General features: G+C 47.0%; 2 protein-coding genes across 2 annotated transcripts in view; both read left to right on the forward strand.

Annotated features, from left to right (window-relative positions):
- Nucleotides 1-2710, forward strand: part of AP4B1 (adaptor-related protein complex 4, beta 1 subunit) — a 5456-nt gene extending 2746 nt beyond the window's left edge. The window contains 5 exon segments of the mRNA XM_010024464.1: nt 1-19; nt 931-1034; nt 1233-1440; nt 1733-2017; nt 2283-2710. The exon segment at nt 1-19 is cut by the window's left edge and continues 30 nt beyond it. Of these exon segments, the coding sequence (XP_010022766.1) occupies nt 1-19; nt 931-1034; nt 1233-1440; nt 1733-2017; nt 2283-2710 (1044 nt within the window).
- A 2999-nt stretch (nt 2711-5709) lies between these two features.
- Nucleotides 5710-22351, forward strand: PTPN22 (protein tyrosine phosphatase, non-receptor type 22 (lymphoid)). The gene is made up of 21 exons (XM_010024465.1): nt 5710-5844; nt 9141-9249; nt 9532-9608; nt 10575-10670; nt 11108-11146; nt 11478-11549; nt 11644-11703; nt 12104-12246; nt 12723-12789; nt 13623-13700; nt 14413-14505; nt 15909-15985; nt 16432-17189; nt 18161-18256; nt 18399-18529; nt 19057-19084; nt 19488-19568; nt 19966-20069; nt 20717-20747; nt 21472-21549; nt 22287-22351. The coding sequence occupies exons 1-21, from the start codon at nt 5758-5760 to the stop codon at nt 22349-22351; spliced, it is 2370 nt and encodes a 789-aa protein (XP_010022767.1). The 5' UTR covers nt 5710-5757.
- Nucleotides 22352-24300: the final 1949 nt, after the last annotated feature.

The raw sequence follows: 24300 nt of genomic DNA on the forward strand, positions 1-24300 counted from the left end.
CAGGAACATATCACTTCAGGTAATCATCTGCATGTTGTTTGCCTGGCTGATGCTTTCAGGAATGGCCTTGCTGGGGCTTGTGATCCCAAACTCGAGGCTTTCAAAGGCATTTGGCTTTTAATTGGCATCTTCCTGGTGGAGCTGGGGATGTATGGTCTGACCACACATTGTAGTTTTAACTTCCTTTAGGAATTACTCTTTGTGGTGAAGGGGGTCATAGCTGTGTTCATGGTCTGATGGGGAGGCTCCTTCATGGCTGCCACCTGCTGACATGGGGACTGGGGGACTCAGCAGAGGCATTTTAGTGACTGCTTGAGGGCCAAGATGATGAATAGATCTTTTAAATCCTTGTGATTTCTGTCCCTCATAGTCTGATTCAGGCTTCTTTTTTTTTTTTGTGCTGCCCTCAAATCTAACTTTATGTCATTGCTGCTTCAGCCCTCTCTTTTAAATGGTCTTGCTTTCAGTTTTGGAAAATCACATGCTTTCATTCAGCTGTTGAATTAGCTCTCAGAAGCTGCTGGTGCTTCTGTAACTGGGCACCAGAGCCTTTAAAATTTTAACCTAGAGTTCATGAGACTTGTTTTGGGTTGGTGTTAGTTTTAATTTGTCATTCTAACCTTGTGTGTCTGAAGCATCATGAGTCAGTGTCTTTTTAAAGGCTGAGGAATGCCCCGAAAAGGGGTTATTTTCAGCAGCCAGAGGAACAATCTGAAGTTTCAGGGCTTTATTTTAGACTTGATGCACCTTTGCTCTGACAGAGTGTCGTGGGGCTTTGAAGGGTGTCTCAAATCATAGTCACAAACAAGGCACTGACCTCCCTAACTGAGATTTGCAGAGTCTCGTGAGCGGCTGTTTTTGGAATCTATTTTTATTTCCCTAGTGGTTTTGTAACTCCTGGGGAATGCTGTGCATTTTGTCTCATTGCAGCAGTCATACAGGCCTTTCGGGATCTGGTTTGGCTGTGTCCCCAGTGCACGGATGCAGTGTGTCGGGCACTGCCTAGCTGCGAGGACACCATCCAGGACAGTGAGGTAAGGTGGCTTTGTGCCCTGGGCTGGTAGCTGTTGAGGATGGGTGGACAATGACTGTTTGTCCTTTAGGCTCGAGATTGGTGGGCAAAGATCAGAAATCTTCAGAAGACTTGTTCTCAAATCTGTTTATTTCATGTCAACGCTGTCTTTCTGGTAAACAGCACCTCTTTAACGGTTTTTTCTGTGTGGTTCCTTCAGGGCAAGCAAGCGTTGATCTGGCTCCTGGGCACACATGGTGAGAAAGTACCAAATGCCCCCTATGTTTTAGAGGACTTTGTGGAGAATGTGAAATCAGAGATGTTTCCAGCAGTGAAGATGGAGCTTCTGACAGCACTGGTTCGCCTTTTCCTGTCCCGTCCTGCTGAGTGTCAGGACATGCTAGGGAGACTGCTCTACTTCTGCATAGGTGGGTTCCCTTCATTCTGTTTCCCCGAAGCTGAGGTACAGGCGTTTTGGGACCTGGTTTGGCTGCCTCCCTAGTGCATGGATGCCATGTGTCAGTGTCCTGGTTGTGAGGACACCATCCTGGATGGCAAGGGAAAGTGGCTGTATGCTACTTGGCCCCTAGCTGTCTGGTTGATGAGTGTAACAGGCTTACACTGTATTCCTCAGAATTCATTTTTAATAATTAAAAGTTAGTACTTCAGGAAAATCTGGATGATAGAATTCTCCATAAATTACGTCTCTCTGATTCCCAGAGGAGGAGATGGATATGGCAGTACGAGACCGTGGATTGTTCTACTATCGCCTTTTGCAGTCTGGTGTGGACGAAGTGAAACGGGTCCTGTGTAGCCCCAAGTCTGATCCCTCTCTGGGGCTTCTGGAAGACAAAACTGAGCAACCTGTGAATATGTGGGCTTCAGAGTTTAATACTCTTGCTCCTGTTTATGGCAGAGAACGCTGGGCACTTGTCACTGCTCACCAGCCAGCAGAACCCTCTTACGCTTGTTCTCCTCATATTGACTCCAGCAACAGAGACACAGGTAACGCACTCCATCTGGCATCTGTTTGTAGATGTTCTCATGTGGGTTTAAGATTTGGAAGATCACAGGGCTTTGAGAATGCTGATTTAGTGTTCTGACTATCCTGTGCAATGTGTGGCTGATCATCACCTCAGCAAGCTAGATGCTGCTGCTAGAGGCAGCTGCTGTGATTCCAGCCACCTCGGTGGCTCCCTAAGATGTTCTGTGTTAAATTGGGAGCTGCATCTTAGATGCTGCATCTCACATATTTATGTTTTCATTTCAGAGTCACTGATTTCTGAAGAGAATAAAGAAGTCCTCGAGGTGCATCCTGATACAGGCAGCCTGACGTTAATTCCTGACGTTTACCTGACTGCAGAACAGTTTGAGAAGACCTGGCTGAGCTTGGACACAAACTGGCACCTTTCTCTGCCCTGGTGTGGGACAGTTCATCCAGATACCATACAGACAGCTCTTCATGTTGTCCACATACAGACTATTGCTATGAGCAAAGCTGGTGTCCAGCCATGGAAAGCTTATCTCACTGCTCAGGATGACACAGGTTGCCTCTTCCTAACAGAGCTCTTGCTCGAGGCAGCAGAATCAGAGATGCAGGTTTCAGTGAAGCAGAGTGAGGCAAAGCCAGAGGCAATGCAGACCTTTATTTCGGCATTAAAAACAGTCATAGGGACAGTTGCTGGGCTGGAGTCCTGACTGGTCCCTGCTCCTAGTAGGATGGTTGCTATGGGCATGGGAAAAGGTTGTTTCTTTGGCTTTATTTGCCATACTTGATGCTGGTTTTGTACTTTAAAGCTGTGAGAGTGTTAGCTGCCCTTTCCTGGGCTTCGACAGCACCTGTGGTGTGGGGCTCACTGCAGTGGGGCAGGGTGGAGGGTCTGTCCTCTCTCTGGGCTGGGGAAGGGGCAAGGTGATGCATTCATGAGCCTGCTGCTTCTGGTGTGAGTCACAGAAGTGGTGTCTGTGGTGATTGTCACAAGACACTAATGTGGCTGATGGAACCAGAGATGAGCAAAATTCAGGGATGTGTTTTGGAGAGGGTTTTTTTCATGAGAATCATAAATAATTCAAAAAAAGAGTCCTGAGACTCCAGGATGCAGCTACTTATCTCACGTTAAGAGGAACAGTGCAGTGAAGAAGGAAGTATTTAGGTCTTGGCTCCCTTTACATGTGATTTCAGTAGTAGCTTCCCTACCAGCGAATACTGTTCTGCTGTGTCCGAGATGGGTGGACAAGGTACATTGTCCTCAATAGATGTACCTGTTTCTTTTTCAAGAGAAAGAAGTGTATTTTCGTGTTGAAATGTGTTGCTGTAGTCACAAGTCACCCTGTCTGAAGTTCCCCCCTCAGCTCCCTGTGGCCAGGGTGACTGTAAGAAAACACAGAGTGTGCAGGTCTTGTATGATGTGTTCATGTGAGTTGATGCAGCATGAGTTTTGCAGCCTGCATCCCTTCGGCCGTGTAACTGAGCTGCCTGTCCTCACACTGACACAGATAATGGAAGAATTGCTCTTTAGAGAATTAGCTGTATGGAATATTACATTTTGACCGGATGTAGTACTGTCCAGTATTGTCATCCTGTCCCTGCAATGCAGTACATGAGACAGTGCAGTGCTATATGACTAAATTTTGTCAGTTTTTAAAGTTCCAGTCTGACTTTGTTTTGAAGAGCAGCACTCCATCTGCTCTGCTGAGAGTTGGACTTTGCACAGCTTCATAAAGAGTATCTGTGTCCCAGCCATGTTTTACACAGTGGCAAAACCCTGAAGAATGCTTAAGGCTGAGGTACATAGGTTGCTATAACAGGGCTTTATGGTACCCTGTAAGGAGTGGCTTTGTTAACCCTATTCTGTAAGATTTGGTGTCACTTTTAATTTCTTTAATGACTGCCCATGGCCGGGGAGGGTGGAACGAGATGATCTTTAAGGTCCCCTTGAAGCAAAACCCATTTTGGGATTCTGTGACTGTTGTACCTTTTAAACTGCAATTGGCATTTCCATGCACTGAAACGCTGCTGTTCCTATTAAACACCAGGCTTTAGATTTTATTTCTCATTTTCCTAATAAAAATGTGAACCATTCCTGGCTTGTGCTGCTGCTGTCCTGAGCACTGTGACACTGCCCCAGAGTCCAGGCTTCTGCCCAGGGCTGCACGCACCAGAAGGAGAGGAGCTGCCTGAGGGATGGGGCTTGGATCAGGAAGTGATGCCTCCAAATCAAGTTACCCACCACTTCATGTTGAAAGATCCTGCTTTCAGTTCCTTATGACTTTGTCAAACGTGGAAATGGTTTTGCTGAAACTTCCAGTGTTGGGTAGCTCCTTTTGGCTGAACCTTGTTTTGGTAATATTCAGAAAACATAAATGATAGTCTGTTGTTAGTTTTTTCTCCGTAGGTCTTGGAGAACTTAAGGTCTTCTCCTTATCTCTAAGGGGAACATGCTTTAATTGAGGTGCTCCCCCCCTCAAGTAGTTTAGCTGAGAAGCTGAGGGAATGCAGTGTAATGTTGCCATCCGACTGATGCTGCTGTCACTGAGTCAGGAAAGAGATGAAATGTTTTCCCACTCCTCTGACCTACCCTCCTTGCTTCCAGCAGCCTGGGAGGAAGGAACTGCTGGAACCCAGATGGGTAAAAAAGAGGGATGCCCTTAGAGAAACAGGAGCAGGGATGAGCTGAGATGTGAGCATGAAGCCACTGGTGTGAGAGGAAAGAGACCTGGACAAACTCGGGATCATCTGGTCCAAACTTTCCAGGCAAAGCATGACCTAGACCAGATGTCCCAGCACCCTGTCCAGCCAAATCTTAACAGTGTCTGGTGTTGGGGAATCCACCGCTTCCCTGGGGAGGCTATTCCAATGGCTGGTCTCATTGGGGAAAATTTTCCTCTTGCGTCCTGTCAGAATCTCCCCAGGAGTAACTCCTGCCCATCACCCCTTGTCTTCTCCATGGGACTCCTTGTCAAAAGGGAGTCTCTGTTGTCTTTGTAGCCACCCTTTAAATACTGGAACATGGTGACAAGGTCTCTGCTGAGCCTTCTCTTCTCCAGGCTGAACAAACCCAGCTCTCAGCCTTTCCTCCCACACCTTCCCAGTCCTTGGATCATCTTTGTGGCCCTTCTCTGGACCCTCTCAAGCCTGTCCACATCTTTTTTGTACTGCAGTTGTGCAGCTCAAGGGAGTGACATGTGCAAGCCAGGGCCAGGTGCTCAGCATCTGCCTGATGTATTCATCCACTATTCTGCAGTTAATGTGGAAAACGGGTTAATTTACAAGTGTGAAGGGGAGCTGTGGATTTCACATGCAGCTTTGGGGACTCTTCTTGTCACAGCACATTCTGAGTCTGAAGCCTTTTCCTCAGCTGCCTGGCAGCAAAGCGCAGACCCCAGGGCATGGATGCTGCTGGTGATGGCTGGACATGGTCCTTAGAGAACCCGTATGTTGGGGTGCTTGGCTCTGGTCTCCACCATCTGACCACCTTGGTGGTACAGCTCGGGGCTGCCCACCCTTGCTGCGAGGCTCACGTGAAGCACGTCTGATTTTAAAAGGAGGGCCCTACGTTGTGTGTTGCATTTTGTTATTTGACCACGATATCTGTTACGTACTAATTTCCTTTAAGACTTGTGATGAAGTTGGTAAACCACAGCCTGCCGCGAGTTCTCTCCGGGCTGGTGCTTTCCACTGCTGCACACTCTTGACATGTCTGTTCCCAGTTTCGGCAGCCCAGTTGTGCTCAGTCTCCAGCAACATGGACCAAAGGGAGATTCTGTTGCAAAACCTGGAAAGGGCACAAAGCAAGAAGCTCAACAGAGACAAGTTTGCAGAGGAGTTTTTGGTAAGTTTGCTTAAGGCACAGGTTTGTGTTTCAGTTGATTTTAAAGGGAACCGCTCAGCCACTACTCAAGCGGGGATGTGATTTGCATGTGACAATAAGATTTCTATTAATTTTACAGCACAGACACAAGAGTTAACTGGGGTAAAAGGAATGTAAAGACTGGAGTAATTTAATAGTTTGCAGTCAAAGTAAAACTGTTCGCTGTAAAATGATTACCTGAGTGCTTCCTGTTTTCTACCTTGTGAATGTGCTTGTCAGGACAGTTTCACTTTGCCTGGTAGTGGAACTGGGGATATAGTGAGGAATATGGAGGTACTGTCCCTTCTCCCTGCTGCAATCTGTGATACATGTGTTCCTGTCAGGGATCTCCAGTTGGCACTTGTCATAGCTTTTCCTTTTTTCATTCCAATAGACCCCCTACCCCGCTCCTGCGCCACCTGCAGAGTAGGCAGCGGGTGTTCAGAGAAACAGCCTGTGGACCTGAGGTTGTTCCACCTCTCACTGGTACTGGGCACCTCGGCTAAGGCGTGAGCAGGTGGCGACCTGAGCCCCTGGATGGGCTGTGTCTCCAGCACTGTGCTGGCTGTGTGGCAGGGCTCATGCACGCATCCTCAGTGAGTGCATGTGCTTGACATCCACCAGTGCCCCTCTTGGAAGTTAATTTCTTGTTCCCTCAATGCAAAACTAGCAAAAAATGCTGATGGCTCTCACCTTCCCCTGCATTCTGCAGTGTCCAGCTGGTTGAGATTAGTGCAGTGTGCTGATCTGTGAGCTCTCTGACGTCTTTGGGTGGCAGGGACCAGTCTTAGGTGGCAAACCACTGTCTCGCAGTTAAAGCTGGTGACTGGTTGTTCATTTATCAGCTGGAGGAAGGTTGTTCTGGCAGGCTGGCTGAGCTGCTCTGAGAAGTAAAGGCATTGCCCAGCTTTAGCAGACATAGGGAAGGGTAAAACTGGTCCATCTGTAAGATCTGAGATGTCTCAAACACCAGAATAACCACTGGCTCTGAGCTGCTCCCCCCCAAGGCAAGGGCTGCATTGAGCAGTGGTCTCTGGAGAAGGTACAGGGGCTACTTATTTCTCACAAGATCCAGCCCTGCTTTGTCATACTGGCATTTCAAATACTTGGGAAAAGCTTAGTGCTTGGTTTCCAGGTGTCTGGGTTGGAGGGAAGTGATTAATCTGAGCTTGCAGTGAGAGTCTGTTGTTCCATGGAACAAAGTGCTGTCACAGGCTGCTGAATTTCCCCCTCTTGCTGCTGCGCTAGGGCTGTGCTATGCTGGTGCAGACTGCTGAGCCCTTGTGCATGGGCTAGTTCTAGCAGCCAAATGTACAGCTAATTCCCTGACCAAAAAGGCAGGTACAAATAGTCAAGGCTGCATTTCCCCTTGTACTGGGAAGAGATGTCCCCAGGATGGCCTGAGCTGCTGCCACTTTTACAAGCACAGAAGCCTCAACAGGCAGCTGCAATGACTTGCTTTTCCAGACTGGGTGGGATGTTCAATGCTATTTATTTCTCCATCCTCATGCCTCCCCTCTCCTTGTGTGAACAAGCATTTGTACATGCAAATTGTGGTCATATTACTGTAAATGTCATTTTTTTGTTTGTCTGTTTGTTCAAAGTCCCCCTTTTCTGTTCGTGCAGTCTCATAGCCAGAGTTTGGTCCTTCCTGCTTTCTCTTCCGGCTTTCTCATCTGTAGGCATTTCCCAAGCAGTTTTGTATCAGTTTATGCAGGGACAGAAAACTAAGGGGATTCAAAACCTCAGCTATGAGAAGACTGGCTTCAGTACTAAGAGGTGCCCCTTCCATGAAAGCTTACCTTGGAGTTCGGGGTGCACTGGAAGGAGGTAAGGGGAGGACGCAACCAACAACAGAAGAGCTCAGGAGGTTACAGGGATGTGTAGGCTACAAAAACCATCCTGCTCCTACAGCTTCTATCACACTGTGCCTGCCCCCATGTTCTTGATTAATAGAGACTGGACATGTGGTCTGACCTGGCCCTCCTGTACCTTCTTCCTGGCTCATTCCATTCAGTGCGATGTGACTCCTGTGATGTTGTGGCTGGAGACCAGAAGAATTTAGCATTTAAAAATTACAGTTTAATGTTTAAAAACAGCAATTATGACTTGGATCTGAATTGGAATATCTGTGCACAGAATCACTGCAGAGATGAGATACACGTTGCTTTTATCTGTGGTATTGCTGAGGGGTTGCTTGGCTTGGTCAAGTATGTACGAGCTACAAAGCTCTCCAGCTCAGGTGGGTCACCATAAGGTACAAGAGGCATGATAAACCCTCTCACCTTGCAGCTCTGGTGTGTCCATGGTCCCATCCCTTTGCTCTTCACCCCTGCACACCTTCCTTCCTTTCCTAAGGGTTCTCCTGTGTCATCCTGATTCTCTGGAACCCAGCAGTGATGTCTGGGCTGGGAAGGTATGGCTCCAGAGTGGTGGGAAAGGGAGATTTGCCCTACGGAGTATGAAACTGTAGAGACACCAATTAGAGAAACATCCTTTTGTTGTAAATCAAAAGCACCCCTTGGTGGCAAGAAAAGTGGTGAGGTAGACAGAAAATGATGAAAGGAAAAATGCAGCAAGAATGGTGCTTTTGAAGTTGCTGGTAACAAACAATGTGTCTTATTTAGAAGCTGATGCCAGTGAAATAAAATTCTATGCTTCGGCAGGAAAAAAGATGCTTGAACTCTCCAGGAAATGAAAGAGAAGAGAGATTCATACCCCTAAAGGTCTATCCTAGAACTCCTTCTCCTTTCTTTTTCATCAGTGCATGTAGCTGCTTTGCTCTGATTGATTGTGCTCTTTAGTAGCTTGAGCATTGCTGCTTGCAGCTACAGGTGGGAGCATCTTCACCAAAGTGAGAAAAATCCATTGATTTATCTGTCTTTTCTGACACCATTTGTTAAAGGTGGTTTAACATTGCTGCTCCTCTTACCTGGGTGCCATTTATACTGAGAATGATTCCCCTGTGTCTCACTTATTTGTGAGGGCGATGCTTTATGTGCTGAACAAATGCATCATTATTTCACTTCTGAAGCCTACGTGCCTGAGTCTAATGTAGGCACTGCCCCAGCACACAATTTCCATTCCTCAGAAGCTTGTGCTGGGACTCTCAGGCAGCTTCTGTCTCTATTTTTGCTCCGAGTACCTTGTGAAAAGCCACTTAGGAAAGAATTAATGGTGCACACTTGATTTGTGCCAGTGAGCCTGACCCCTATACTCTCAAGTAGTGTGTTGTACGTAGCACATCTGCTGTAATTTGTTCCCTTCTTTCATCACAGAAGCTGAAAAGGCAGTCAACAAAGTACAGAGCAGATAAAATCTACCCTACAGCAGCATCTGAGCAACCAGAGAACATCAAGAAGAACAGATACAAGGACATCTTACCCTGTAGGTTGGAGTATGTTCTTATTTGGCCTTTTTTTTATTCCTAGCTCAACACTGTTCTCATCCTCCAGTTGCCTGCGCAGTTGCTCATATGTGAGCATGTATCTGGCTGTCAGTTGGCCTTAAATTAGTGGCAATTCCATGCAGAAGGAGGCATCAGCTGCTCTGGGATGAGCTCTCTGATGTATGTGCTCCTCCAAAGCACCTTTTGCTGCAGTCTGAGGAGCTCAGCTCCCATGATAGATGAACAGTAACTGCTGCTTCTTCTGCTTTTGTGCCTTGCAGTTGACCACAGCAGAGTGGAGCTGTCCCTAATTACATCAGACACAGATTCTCATTACATCAATGCCAACTTCATCAAGGTATTGCTACTTTCATGGTGTTTTGCTGTGCAGAGGTGTTTATAGCAGCTGTTAGTGCTGCCTGTGCACAGCTGAGCTGTGCCAGGAGGAGCAGGTCCTCTGTGATGATGGAAAGGACCATGCAGCAGTTTCTGGGCTGTGCTGAGGGATAACTGATGTAAAGAAGATGTGTACAACTAGTGAGCCCTTCAAAAACACCCCTTGCAGCACAGAGGCACTAGGCCACAGAGCAAGGGATGCATGGGGAGGGCAGGCAAAGGACCACAGGGCAGGTGGTGGAACAGTTTGTGGTTCACAGCCCTGACTTCCTTGTCAGTGTTACTGCCTTTGGTGGGTGACAATGGTGCAAAATTGCCTGTGGCCAGAGTCACCTTGCCTGAAACCAGTGCACAGGCAGGAAGTCTTGCACTGCAGCACAGCTGAGACCCACTTCAGCAGCAAGCAACAGAGTAGGTCAATGCAGGCTGGTTCTCCATCAGGAGCTCCATGTGTTTGGGACACTTCCTGCACTCACGACCCCTCTATGATAGAAGATTTCCTTTGTTCTCCACTATTCTGACCAAGGGCTCTGTGTAACCTGTCTGCAGAACAGATCTTCACATGGGGATCACGGTTTGTTCTCTGGCCAACAGCCACAGATATGCCAAGCTGCACACTGCAGAGCTGGAGCAGATGTGGCAGCATCGCCTTCAAGCTCCCAAATACACTGCGAGTACTGGTGGTTCTGGGAGCAGATCTCACCTCAAGCCAGTTTCCTGGCTTGGGGCTGCCTTTGGGAGGTTTGCACACCATTGGTTTCTGGTTGCTTAATTTACTGTAGGTGCCTAAAATTGAACTATATAAAAGCCCTTTTAAATGATTAATGGGCTCATTCAGTAGAAGTAAGATTCAGAAAGAAGAATGACTTTATTTCTGCTAGTGAACTGTAGAAAGGTGTCTCCATGTCTGATCTGAATGCTGTTTTAGGGCGTCTATGGGCCAAGAGCGTACATTGCAACCCAGGGTCCTCTCCCCGCTACTGTCATTGACTTTTGGAGGATGATTTGGGAGTATGAAGTCCTGGTAAGGTGCAGATTTATATGCCTTTTTTTTTTTTTTTTTTTCCTTGTGTGTGTGGTTTTTTTGTTGGGTTGTTGGTTTGGGGGTTTTTTTTTGAGGGGGGGGGGTTTGTATGTTTGTTCAGGTTTTTGTGAAAAGTTGTCCATACAGCCAGCCAGGAGGCCTTTTTGACTAAGCAGACAGTGGGAGTGTCAGGGTTTTACTCCCGATGTTGTGTGTGCCCCACATCCTTCCTGTGAGCCCCCTCCACACTCATGCTGAGGCAGGGATCTGCCCGTGGCTGTCTGCATTCGGGCTCTGAATGGGAAAGGTCCTTGCCCCCCAGGGCAGTCCACAGAACTTCCTCACTGCTGATAAGTACCTGCAAGTGATGAGTTTGATTTTGCTGCCTGGATAAGAAACTTAGGTTCAGACTTTTCTAATGAATCTTCTTTCTGCAGATTGTGGTCATGGCTTGTATGGAGTTTGAAATGGGAAAGGTGAGTAATGTGTCAGAGATGGCCTGTGCTGTGACAGTGCCAGTGCCAGGGTGGGGAGATGCAATTTGTAATAAATCTTATTAGCAACAGCAAGTTTCTGTTTGATTCAAGATGTTTCCTGAGTCTCCAGCTGTAGATTCTTAAACCATTCCCAGTAGTGTAGCTGGCCTCTTTGGAAGGGAAAAAGCAGCAGCGATGGCTCCGGGGAAGGGGAGGCTGAAGCAAGAGCCAGGCCTCCTCTCAGCACAAGTTTTGTCCTGCAAAGTGTGACAGGAGATCGTGTGGGTAGGTTGGTGGTGAATAACCAAATACATCCTGCTTCTCACCACAGAAGAAATGCGAGCGGTACTGGGCAGAGGTGGATGGCTCTCCCCTGCAGTGTGGTCCTTTCTCCATTGCCTGTGTGAGTACAGCTGCCACCAGCACCGTGTCACATCACATGTGCTGGAAACTTGTGTCTTCTGCAGAAAAAGTGACTCTAACTTCTCGTTCTGCAGGAAGCTGAAGAGAAGAAAAATGAGTATGTGATTAGGAGGTTAAAGGTGACCCTGAATGAGGTAAGTAGGAGAGGACACCAGCTTCCCCTGCCCATGCTGACATCCCAGTCTGTGCCCGGGGGAGCTGCGGCAGCATCCCCTTGGTGGCACAAGGTGGCCCCAGACCCTGCCAGTGCTCCTAGAATCATAGAATCAACCAGGCTGGAAAAGACCTTTAAGCTCATCCAGTCCAACCGTTCCCCAGCGCTGCCAAGGCCACCACTAACCCCTGGCACTGAGGCCTCGGCTACACGGGCTGTGAACACTTGCAGGGACGGTGACTCCAGCCCTGCCCTGGGCAGCCTGTTCCAATGCCTGAGCACCCTCTGGGCAAGGAATTGTTCCTCAGCTCCAGCTAAACCCACCCTGGTGCATCTTGAGGCTGTTTCCTCTTGTCCTGTCATTTGTTACTCTTTTGCAGGAAATCCACACCATCCACCAGTTCCACTATAAAAACTGGCCTGACCACAATATTCCCTCATCCATTGACCCCATCCTGGAGCTCATTAGCGAGATTCGCTGCTACCAGCCAGGTGACAGCGTCCCCATCTGCATCCACTGCAGGTGGGTGAGTGGTCACTGGTGGGGAAGTGCTGCTAGACCTCGGTCCTCCACACTTTTGCTTCTTGAGCAGCTGCAGGGAGGGTGGAAGTGGGTGCAAGCCTGCACCAAGCTCCTCTTGTAGGGAGCCCTAAGGCAAAGGTGTCCTCTGAGGACAGCTAGCACAGCTGGGTGGCAGGAAAGGAGACAGCAGGCCAGCAATAGCATGTGTAGTTAAGAGACACTGGGCATGTCCATGTCCTACCATGGGAGGACCAAGCCTGTTTGCAGGAGCATGAGATGTGCCTTCCTACTTGCAGCAGAGCCTTACATGAGGTGGACGAAGCTGTGCAGGGCTGTTGTGACAGCCTGCACTCACTGTGGTGTGGGATGGGAGGGTCACAGGAGGTTGTGGATCTCTTTCAAGTATCCTTGTCAGAAAACACAGTGTGCTCAGCCTCTGACCTCTGCTAGCAACCCTTCTGTGACTGTCATTGCAGTGCAGGCTGTGGGAGAACAGGAGTCATCTGTGCAATCGACTACACACAGAAGCTGCTGAAGGACGGGGTGAGTGTCAGCCTGGTCTGTGCCTCCCTACAGCATCTGCCTGAAGCAGAGCTCCATCTCTCTGCCTCCTCCTCGCCTCCTCTCTCCCCTCAGTCTCCTTTTCACCCAGTCTGACTGCACGCAGATGCATTTCAGATGACGGCCACGCGTGCAAACTCCCTGCAGCCTGACTGGAGAATGGCAGTTCTCAAACCAGTGATATCCCATTCCCGGTTTGTGCTCCTTCTCTCTCTGCATCAGTCCATTGCCATTGCTCTCTTCCCCATTCCAATGGGAGTAGTCCCTGATGCTAGTACTGTGGGGCAGCACTCCCATTGTTCCTTCTAGCAGGACCTTCAGATCATGGAGCGTGGCTCTGCACTGGCCTTCAGTCTTCAATATGACTTTATTGGCTTCATTTGTCTCTCTGCACTTAAGCATCAGAAATCCAGCATTTGCAAACTAATACCTTGCTTTACTCTGACTCTTCAGTAAAAATGGGTGTGAAGTAATCCCTGTCCATGCAGCAGGCTGCTGGGATGCAAAGGAGAGGCTGCTCTCTGTGCTACAGCAACCCTGAACCCACTGATCTGGGAAATCAGTGTCTTGTCTTTCATGCTATTCAAACGGTTACCAATGCTGCTATCAAAAGTGTGTTTGCTGTGGAGTGCAAAGCAGGAGGAAGGAGGCACGCTGGTTCCTAATGAAAAATAGCACTTCAAGCAGGTCTTTGGTTAAAATATATTGCAATTGCAGCCCTGAATTTTGGACACTTCTCTAAACTGCATCACGGTGTGGAAGCTGCTTGGAATTAGACCTGTCTGTATGTTTACGTCTTTTCTCTTTCTTGCAAGATTGTTCCAGTGAACTTCAGTGTTTTTAGTCTGATCCAGGAAATGCGCACACAAAGGCCTTCCATAGTGCAGACCAAGGTACGTCTGGGAAATTCCACCTGCTGGGACCTCAGGTGTCCATAGTGGGACCTCAGCTGTTCACCAGGGTCTGCAATAAGGACTGTTCAGCCTGGAGAAGAGAAGCTGTGTGGAGACCTCAGAGCAGCCTTCCTATATCTGAAGGGGGTACAAGGATGCTGGAGAGGGACCCTTCATCAGGAACTGTAGTGACAGGACAAGGGGTGATGGGTTCAAACTGAAACAGGGGAAGTTCAGGTTAGAGATAAGGAAGAAGCTCTTTGCTGTGAGGGTGGTGAGGTGCTGGCACAGGGTACCCAAAGAAGTGGTGAATGCTTCATCCCTGGCAGTGTTCAAGGACAGGTTGGACAGAGTCCAACCTGAGCATTTCCTTGTCCGCAGCTGGAGCTTAGTGCTTGCAGTTTGATTTATCAAATGTGAATGCTGTGAAACTAGGGACTGTTCAGGAAATCAAGTGGGAACTCCTCTTAGCTGAGAAGCTGAGAGGAAGCTCAATGCAGAACAGCATTGTTTGTGCACCCAAAAATCCCCAAGTGCTTCAGTCTGAACCCTTTAAAAGTTGTGGCTTCTTCGCCTTCTGAGAATTTACCCTGCTGATGGACTGGAAAGTAGCAGCTTCTCTCAGGGGCTGATGCTTGATTTGGGTAACAGGTGACTGTTTGAGTGCTGCAGATGCTGGCTCTCATGTCTGGTTTATTTGTCTGGAACACAGGAGCAGTATGAGCTGGTTTATGATGCGGTGATTGAGCTCTTCAAAAGGCAGATTAAAGCACTCGATGCCCAGGAAGATTCTGCTGCTTCACAGGTAAAAGTCCCCACGACAAACACACCAGCTCTTGCAGCCTCGTGCACAGCAGCTCTAACCTAGATGCCTTCTGCAGAGGTCTCCTCTGCAGACCTGGAATGAATCCCCATGTTTTCTGCTGTCCTTGATGCCCAAACTGAGTCTCTTTTCAAGTTAACTCATAAGAATCCAGCTGTTTCCCTGAATGTGCAATCCTTATCACAGGATTTAGCCTCAAGCAAGAGCTAAATTTCCTTCAGTCTCAAGCCCATTTTCTGTATACTTTTATAATTGTTCAATGTAATGAGTGAATAGAAAAGCACCAGCTTTCTACAGCAGCAGCTGATTTCCATATGGATGTGCCAGTGAGACTTGTCTTCATGGAGTGCTTGCAAGTGACAGGATGACTTTCAGTCTAGGTTGGGAAGCTTGGGTGCACAAGGTGGTATGACTAGAAGTATTAGCCTGCAGCACTGCGGTATGCAAGTGAGGCAATTAGCATTGCAGCCTGTCTGTGGGAGACAGAAGGCTAAAATATCTTGTGAAAACCATGTCAAAGTCTTTCAAGGCTGATACACTTCCAAGGAAAAACAACAGCAGCTTGGTATGAAGTTGCATATAAACAAGAACATCCAAAACATCCATGGTTAAGCTTTTCTTTGCTTTCGTTGTTCTTCTGTGACTGCTGGCACAAACCTTACCTTTCCTGTGTAGCTGTTTGCAAGCTGGCTGAAGCAAATGCATTGGAAAGGCTAAAGATTACAGTTAGCTTGTTTTGTCAGAAGCTTTTGTCTAAAGAATTGGGAACAGGATCCTGCTATGGGACTTGTGCCTCAGTTTTGCCACAGGATTTGCAGGATGCTCCAAACCAGAGCTGAGTGAAGAAAGAGCTGTGAAGAGCCTCTTTCTATGAGTTGTGAACAGTCTGTAAGCAAAGGAGATGCAAGACCAGGCTGACATAAAATGCAGAAAATGGCTCAAGTCTAGATGTGATTTTATAGCTCCTGGCCAAACCTCTTCCCTGCCTAAACCTCACGGCCCTCTGTGAAAGCACTTTGCAGAGCAGAGGGGATGAGCACGACCTGAAGTGTCACAAGTGAAACCAGTGCCCAACTAGCCAGACTGGTGGGGTCCTGCAGGCAGAGTGGTCTGTGCAGGCTGGTCTGCAGGTGTTTGGAACAGCTGGATGGTTGTACAGCTTGATGGGCTCTCATTTGAAAAAGGTGCTGACAGGAATGGCTGTTCAGGAGGTCATGAACCCAGTTTTCAGCTCCAATTTGGTGTTTTCAAGTTGGTGTTTGTCATTTCCAAACTGCAATAATAATTAAAAGTACTTGGCACAAATTCCAGGTCCTGAAATAGGCTGTTTGTGTTCTTTGCATTCTTCTTCCTCACTCTTGTTTTCTAAACTTTTCTTTCACTAGGTACAAGCAAAGCATCCTGTAGCCAAGCCACTTCTGAGTCCAGTGGAAGATATTTATTCCTTGAGTTTATTAACCTGGTAAGGCCATAGCACAAGTATCCCCTGGGTTAGTGTTTTCAGTCACCCACAGGATTTCAGGAAGTGCATTTTTTAATGTGTGTTTTGTGACACACATTAAATGTTTGAATGCTGCATTTCAGTTGGCAGCAGGATCTGCAGCCTCCCTTGAGTCCTACTTTGACTCTTGCGTTTGTTCCTAACATAATCCCTGCTCTTCTTACTGATGTGTCTCCAAAACTGAGCCTCAGCCTCTTCCCTGCATGCCATCATGTGTCTTGTTCTTCTGCCCTTGGGTGTGTTTCATGTTTTTCCTACATATGAACTGAAAACATGTTGCAGAGCCAGGCTCTGTGTTCCTGGGGGATCTGATCTTAGGAGCAATGTTGTGGGGCCTTGTTAATAGGCTAACAGAGATTTCAGAGTACTAGATGGCTTCGACTTCACATCACGTTGCTTTATTGCAGCTCAGAGCAAGAGAAGCAAGATGTGCATCAGCGTCTTCCTCCGGTGGTAAAAAGCAATGCACCCCTGACATCGTCTGCCACAGGAGTACACGAGAGCTCTGGATGTGGAGTCCCTCCCATCAGACAGGCCATCTCCTTCGGCACTTTGAACTTCATCACCTGCAGGAAGGCAGCAGCTGCTGAGAAGTGGGGCACTAGGGATGCTCTTCAGAAACGCCAGAGTTTGGAGTTCAACCGCATCTCTCCTGAGCAGCTGCTTCTGAACCTGGAGCCAACGGGAGCAGGCAGGAGAGGACCTTGTGGCAGGGCACCTCTGACATGGACTGCATCGACCCCTTTTGTGCTGGCACAGCGGGGAGAAGGCTGGGAACGGGACAGAGGGGATGCAAAGCCTGTTTTGAGTTCACAGTTGCCAAATGCCTGTTCCTCAAGCTTTCAGATGAAGAAGCAGGATGGATTTTGCCCTGTTGAGCTGAACCACTTGAGGCAAGAAGTGGATGGCCCTCCAAGCCACAGGGACCGTGGGCAACATCCTTACTCTTGCTTCTGCTCAGCAGAAGACCCCTACTTCTCTTCACTCTCCTCTGATGAACCTGTGTCCCCAGTGTTTACCGAGTGCTTTGTGGAGGGCCAGGATGCACGTCTCCTTCCTTGTCCTGTGAGTGCCACACCACAGCCTGCTGTGGCCAGTTCCCTACCATCCAGATCTGCATCTCACCACACTCCCCCACTGAAGGATGAGAGGATATCCTCCCTGAGTAAGTGATGTGGCATGTGACAAGCTGGGCTTGGTCCCTCTGGATTGTGGCGTATTGAAGGGGGTGGTGAATGATGTCTTTTGGTGTCCACGCAAGGCTGTAGCTGCTCCTTGGGACTGCATTCCCGTGGGAGCCGAGGGAGCAGTGGTTTCATCCTTGCACTCGTTTCTTCCTGCCTTAATTTTTTTCTCTAAAAACAAGACAACATTTTTAGAACAGCATGATTTGGGGTTTTGCATTACACAGCTGCTCCGGACTCCCATCTCAACCTCTGTACAGCTCTCAAAGGCAGGCAGGGATTGGTGCCAACCAATTCTTAAAACAAGAGTGCTCCAAGAAAGGTTCAGAAAGATCCCAGAAATGGTGTTCCCTGAGGATCGAGTTTCCAGCTCAAACCCACTCCTTCCTGTAGTGCTGTGCAGCAGGATGCTGACATCTCACTGACATTGAGAGAACCAGGACTTTAACATTATTTTTTTTTTGCCCAGTTCTGTAGCCTTAAACTCATGACTTGCAGAAGGTAGAATTAATTATTCCTTGGTCTGGTCAGTCCTGGCTCAGTTGGATATTTCCCACTGTCTACAGCTTTGGCATTTGCTCAGTTTTGTCCTACTCAGACTATTTAGCATTCAGTGTCACAACAGTGTGCTCCTTATCTAGATGCTAGAGACTCAGGAAGTTATGGGAGTTGCAGCACAAGCCAAGCAGTAATGGTACTGCCAGCTGTGGGCTTGGCTGTGTGCTGGGCTCATTTGCCCCTGTGCAATGGGAATTCTGCAGCCAACACTGCTGGAAGTCTGCCCTTAGGGCCACACAGTTAGTGGCAGGTGAATTGGTGCTGAGGGCTGTTTGGATCTTTAACTACAGTTTAGAGGTGCATGGCTGGGCAACAGCAGCCAGCCCTGAGTCTCTAAAAGGTCTGTAGTTCTGCTGCAGTGTTGTGCCATGAATGTCCATGTTTCTCCAATTAGCCACACCGCCACAGCCAGATGATGATGATGATGATGATGATCCTCCACCCCTGCCTGAGCGAACCCCCGAGTCCTTTATTGTGGCTGGTGACTCTGGTAAGGGCATTTAAAAAAGCAGGGGCTAAGAAGTGCTCTGAGGGCTCTTCCATTGTTTGTTTGGTATTGTAGCATCTGGCAGTACCTTTGCCCGGGCTGCTTGGGATGGGAAACGACCTCTCTTGTGTTCAATTGCTTCTAGGACAACTTCCTCTGGCAACTTCTGATTTTCAGCTTCCAGCCGGAAATACACATATGGGAACCTCTCTGGAGCAGAGTGGTGAGTCTCACTCAGAGCAGTTCAATGGCTCAGCGAGACTGAGACCATGTAAGGTAAGAAAGTGGCTTTCTACCTCTTCTCCAGCACTATCACTATGCCAGTTTCCTTACTGTGCTTCCTTCTGTGAGAAAGACCCTAGTTTTGGCACTGTGTACCTTCCATAAATTTCAGGGGTCAGGACTGGAAAGAAGATGTGGTCTCAGTCAGGCTCCTCCTTACCAACACCTACTTTTATCCAAACATTATGTTTTGGGGTTGTAAACTCCATACATACAGTCACTCACTTAGAGAAGGATAATGAAGACAGGAAGTTAGATCCACTGAGGTTTACACCGCCCCGGGGAACAGGCAGGAGCTGAACAAAATTTAGGCATCTTTGATCATCCCAGTGTTTAAGTATAGCTTTGTAAAGTGAAACAATAAGGCGTAAGTCTATCTTCCATTACATGAGTATGGAGGTGTGTGTGGGAGGGTGTTTGCACATAACATCATTTCCTTGTCTTCTCTGGCTTGCCTGTGTGCAAGAGAATGACATTTGGTTGTGGGAATTTTAAATACCTTCCCTGTTTTTTGTTTCCAGAGTGTGACGCTTCAGAGCCCACAAACAGGTATAAGTTTAATGCTGGGATAAGCTATCTTTGGAAATAAGGTCTGCTTTGTACTGCTTCAGCATATGCAGTAAATGTCTTTACGATTTGTGCTCGGTCAATGGAAATTTTGTGTTGCTAAATAGTTCTGCAAGTAAATAATTTTAAACAGAACTAGACAGTTCTACAACCAAAGGAACTGGTAGGTTTTTATTTCCTAATCAGCTCTTGCCTCACCTTGTGCACAGTGATGTTCCTCATGGACCCTCAGGCTGAGGGTTGTCATGTCTTTTGCTGCATGTTGTGTGTTTCCTTTGAGATGACTGGGATATGCTGGGTAGAGTGCTGTGGACCTCTCAGTGAACAGACACATAAGTATATTTAAAGCTAGGCAACCAAAACTCTTTCATCTTTGCTTTCTCAGAGACAACCTGGGATCGCTCTAGCTCCCCTCCCCCGCTTCCTGAAAGAACCCCGAAGTCATTTGTTCTTGCTGATGCTGCAAGTGAGTGACAAGTTCTTTTCTCAGCATGTAACCAAGATCTTACACTTACACCTAAACCTGTAGATAGCTGAGGAGATCGTGGCCCCTCTGTTCAAAGCATTACCAACAGCCCTGCTCAAAGCATCACCAACTTAACTGCAGGAGAGTTCAGCAGATATAGAGAAAATGAATGCACCTGGAGCAACCTGCTCTAGTGGAAGGTGTCCCTGCCCATCGCAGCGGGTTGGAACTTGATGATCTTTAAGGTCCTTTCCAACCCAAGCCATTCTGTGATTCAATGAAATAGGGGAGCTGCTGGAAATTCTTACAACTGCTGCATTAGAGGGAATTAAAAGCAACAACAAAGGCAGAAGGACTCATGAAACACCACTGAAAATGTTCTTATGTGTGTACCCAGGTCTGCAAGCTACTGCAAGAAATTCTATGTGTCCTGTGGGCTTGGAGAGCAATGCTTCCGAAACATCATCAAAAGAGTCTACGAAATGCTTCAGGAGAAGCAAGGTAAAAACAAGACAAAGCTATTGAAAATGGAGAGGGTGAGAAGAAGAGATCATTCTAGCTACAGCTATTGCTACTTTCTCACTGCTAACCTTGTGAAAATTGCCTGCTTTGAGACCCCCTTATTTATGGCAAGGAAACAAGACTGCTAAAGATAGTCTGCAGTAGAACTTGCAAGCAAACGCACCGTCTGCAGTAGGAATAGAGCAACACAGTCATGCCCATGCAAAGGGCTATTCCTTGGTGCTATGTCCACCTGAAGCACTGGTTCCTCTTGGAAAAAAGTTGCTTGAGTGGAGTCTGAGTGTGTCCTACATGAGTCTGCTCATCAGCAGTCTCCTCTTGTGGCCCTAGTTAAGTATCCTCATGAGCAATTGCACTTTGGGATGTTATGGTTGGGCAGAAAAGCAGTTGAGGAAAACAGCAAGAAGACTACAAACTGGAGGCATTCAGGATGGCTGGAAAAGAGCCAGAGACAAAGTGGATGGCAAAAATCTGCCCTTCAGTCTCAGCTGCTGGGCAGAATACTTTCTATGAGATGTCATATGTGTGTATTTATGAGTAAATACCCTTTATCACAGCAGCTGATCTATTGCTTGCTACATTTTTCCATCAAGCCTTCTTTTGCTTTGTTCTTCTTTTTTTCACAGAGCTTGAAAATACTGAAAAGCATGAGGAAAAGTAAGTTTTTCAGGCTAATATGCATCTTCCTGATGACATTAAGCAAGTAAATAAGGAAATAGGTGGGAGTGAACTTCTGGGAACCTGAACTTGTGCAGTGTGAAACACTCTGCACACCGGCCTACTTCGGAGTAGGACACAGAGCTGGCCAGCTGAGGACCATCACATCTGTATAGCAATAGCTGCTTTAGGAGCACCCTAAGGATGCTGTGGTGCCCTTGTAATGCCCTTGGGATACCTTGGGGACAGCTCCAGTGTACCCAAATTACCAAATTCCTCAGGTCATTCAAACCAGTGTTGTGGGACAAATACTCTAAAACCAGAGGACAGGAGTGCTGTGGGAATGTGAGCCCCATCCTGGACTCAGCCCAATCTATTTGGAGGAGTTTCCCATTAGGTTCCCTTTGATCTAAAATTAGAACGCTTGGCTTGAAAATAGGACTGTTCAAACTGTTTAAAATACTGAGCAAACAATTTCCCAGTGGATTGCTCTGCAGTAGTGCACTTGCTCCCTGCTACAAGCAAATAATGTTGTTAAAACTGTGTGGTGCTCAGGCTCTGCTAGTGTGGAAAGTACTTAATTTTGTCTTGTGCTGGAAAATCATCCATGCCTGGTGCTATTGTGCATATGGCACTACGTGTTTTCCCACAGCTGTGTCAGACTCCAGCTCTTCAGGGTATTACCACAGTGACAAACTGCTTCAGTCTGAGTTTTCATTCCTAGGCATCTGTAGTCCATCTTCACTGACAAAAGCACCAGATTCTGCCCCGTCAAACGACTCAAGGTCCTTCCTTAACTTTGGTATGTTCTTCTCTTTGTGTTTTTGTTTTTGTGTAGAAAGTACCTGTTTTTTGAAAATCTAAATGCAGGTTCCAGGCAGCGTGCTAACAAATTACAAACATTGCAAATAGTGCTTATTATTTTTTACACATTTACAACTTCATTTGCAAACTGTTTAACAAACACATAAAGATGGAAAACATAAATGCTGAAACCTACCCTGACAAATGCTTCTTGGTGTGTGAAGAGTCTGAAGCATATATTTGGCTCCCCTGTATCTGAAAGCTTTTATGTGGCAACAAAGACAGCAGAAGACAAATACAAAGCTGCAGCGTTGCCATTAGGCTGCTGCCTTGTGTAATATGGCATAGGAGAAATACCATTTTCCATTTGAATATACTAGAGAGCAAATATTTATTAGATTGTGCATAAAATCTTGTTATCTTGATATTCATGCTATAATTACGGTATTTTCTGATAGACATTTTTGGCATCATTTGACTTACAACTACAGGATATTGCTTGTCTACCATGTCTTTTATATATATATATATATACATATACACACCCCATATATATGTATTAAAGTTTGGGAAAGAACAGAAATTACAAGTATTTTCAAGTACCATGTTGTCTTATCGATAACATTGTCTTAAGGAATAAGATAATTTATTATCTTACTATCTTAAGGAATTACCTGATCAACTTCTATACCATACACAATTTGTTGCATTAAAGAAGAATATTTTTTTTCTTAGGCTTTGCAAATCGATTTTCAAAACCTAAAGGACCAAGAAACCCACCACCAGCATGGGATATTTAGGTACATTTTACAGATTTGGTGTTGCAGATTTGTAAGGCACTACTTGCTCATTCATTAACTACAGTTTTGAAGTAAAGAAGAAGATGGAAGTACCAGTAGCTAAGTACTTTCAGTTAATCTATAGCAGGATGGAAATGAAAACCTGAATAGATATTTTATCCTAAGGAAGGATTATTTTTTTGTTGTGTTTTGGAATGTATTCTCTGCAAAAGGATGGATTTAAGCTCTCTGAAGCAGCAGTGCAAACTGGTGATAGGATCTAGTGAAGACTCCTGAATGATATGGAAGGCCAACAGAGTGGACCAAAGTGGAACGAGGCTCCGGATCGTGCAGCCACAGCATCTGTGTGACTTCACTCATGTGTGTAGGTTTACCATAACCAAAGCCACTTAAGGAGTCAAATTCCTTTAAATGTTTACACGACTTGGACTGAAAAAGATGAGCGAATCAGATAGTTTATCTAGATTTTTGGTCAGTAAGACCAAGGTGCCGATGGATCATACAGAAACTAAACCAGTGTACCAGGCTGCAGAATTCCCTGACCAAAGTACCCTTGCTGTCTGAAAAAAACCAACCCCAAACCCAAAACACCACCACAGCATGCAAAATATTGTGGTTTTAAAGCAATGCAGTTTTTAAGGATTTGTGATTGTAGCACAAAACCTCAGATGGTTATCTCCGATGACAAGATTTCTAGACAAATTCCCCTGCTATTTATACCCTCAGTGGGGAGGGATAAAGGTGTTGAAAATGACTTTGTATGATTATTTTTCTGTAGAAAGAGGAAAACAAAGTAGGTTTCCTTTTTTTTTTTTTTTTAAATAGAAGGGGAAAAAAAATCTACCTGGAATACTGTATTTTGGTCCCTGCTACACAAACAAGATGTGGACAGGCTTGAGAGGGTCCAGAGAAGGGCCACAAAGATGATCCAAGGACTGGGAAGGTGTGGGAGGAAAGGCTGAGAGCTGGGTTTGTTCAGCCTGGAGAAGAGAAGGCTCAGCAGAGACCTTGTCACCATGTTCCAGTATTTAAAGGGTGGCTACAAAGACAACAGAGACTCCCTTTTGACAAGGAGTCCCATGGAGAAGACGAGGGGTGATGGGCAGAAGTTACTCCTGGGGAGATTCTGACAGGATGCAAGAGGAAAATTTTTCCCAATGAGACCAGCCATTGGAATAGTCTCCCCAGGGAAGCGGTGGATTACCCCACACCAGACACTGTTAAGATTTGGCTGGACAGGGTGCTGGGACATCTGGTCTAGGTCATGCTTTGCCTGGAAAGATCAGACCAGGTGATCCTTTAGTTTCCTTCCGACCCGGGATTCTCTGATTCCAAGTGGGATTTGGGGAATTTGTTTGATCGCAGTCTGCTGACTGCTATATGTGAACAGAGACCTCAAGCTGGTTTAAAGCTACTATTGCTGGGGCAATGGCCCAGACAGCCCAAAAGCAACCTGCCTTATTTTTCACTGAAGTCACCCACTTTTTTAACAGCACAAACCAACAAAAGACCTTACAGGATTTTATCTCCCTGTGTCAGGTATTTGTGGGTCATAGCAGACCTAGCCGGGGGTGGTGGAGGCCTCACCTCAGTGCCTTGTCCTGCCGCGCCGGCCACCACGTCACACCACTTGACCTCCAGCAGGGCCATGCTACCAACCGCAGCCGCTTTACCTCATGCTCTGCAGAGCTTTACTTTGGGCGGGCAGCCCAGCGCTCAGCGGCCACGCGCTCAGTTGGTGAAACACTTTATACTGTGTGAGAAATACCGTGTGCTGCCTGCAGGACATTCACCTCCAAGAGCCGGCTCCTCTTGGCAGCTCGGCTCCTCTGTCCCATCCGCGCTCGGGCTGAGGTGGCACGAGGAGCAGCGTTCACCCCTGTGGACAGGACAGCAAAGCCACTACCACCCTTCCTGAAAGAGTGATGAGGAAGGGCTGAGGGACCTGG

Source organism: Nestor notabilis, unplaced genomic scaffold, assembly GCF_000696875.1.
Source record: "Nestor notabilis isolate BGI_N333 unplaced genomic scaffold, ASM69687v1 scaffold14641, whole genome shotgun sequence".
NCBI classification, from domain to species: Eukaryota; Metazoa; Chordata; class Aves; order Psittaciformes; family Psittacidae; genus Nestor; species Nestor notabilis.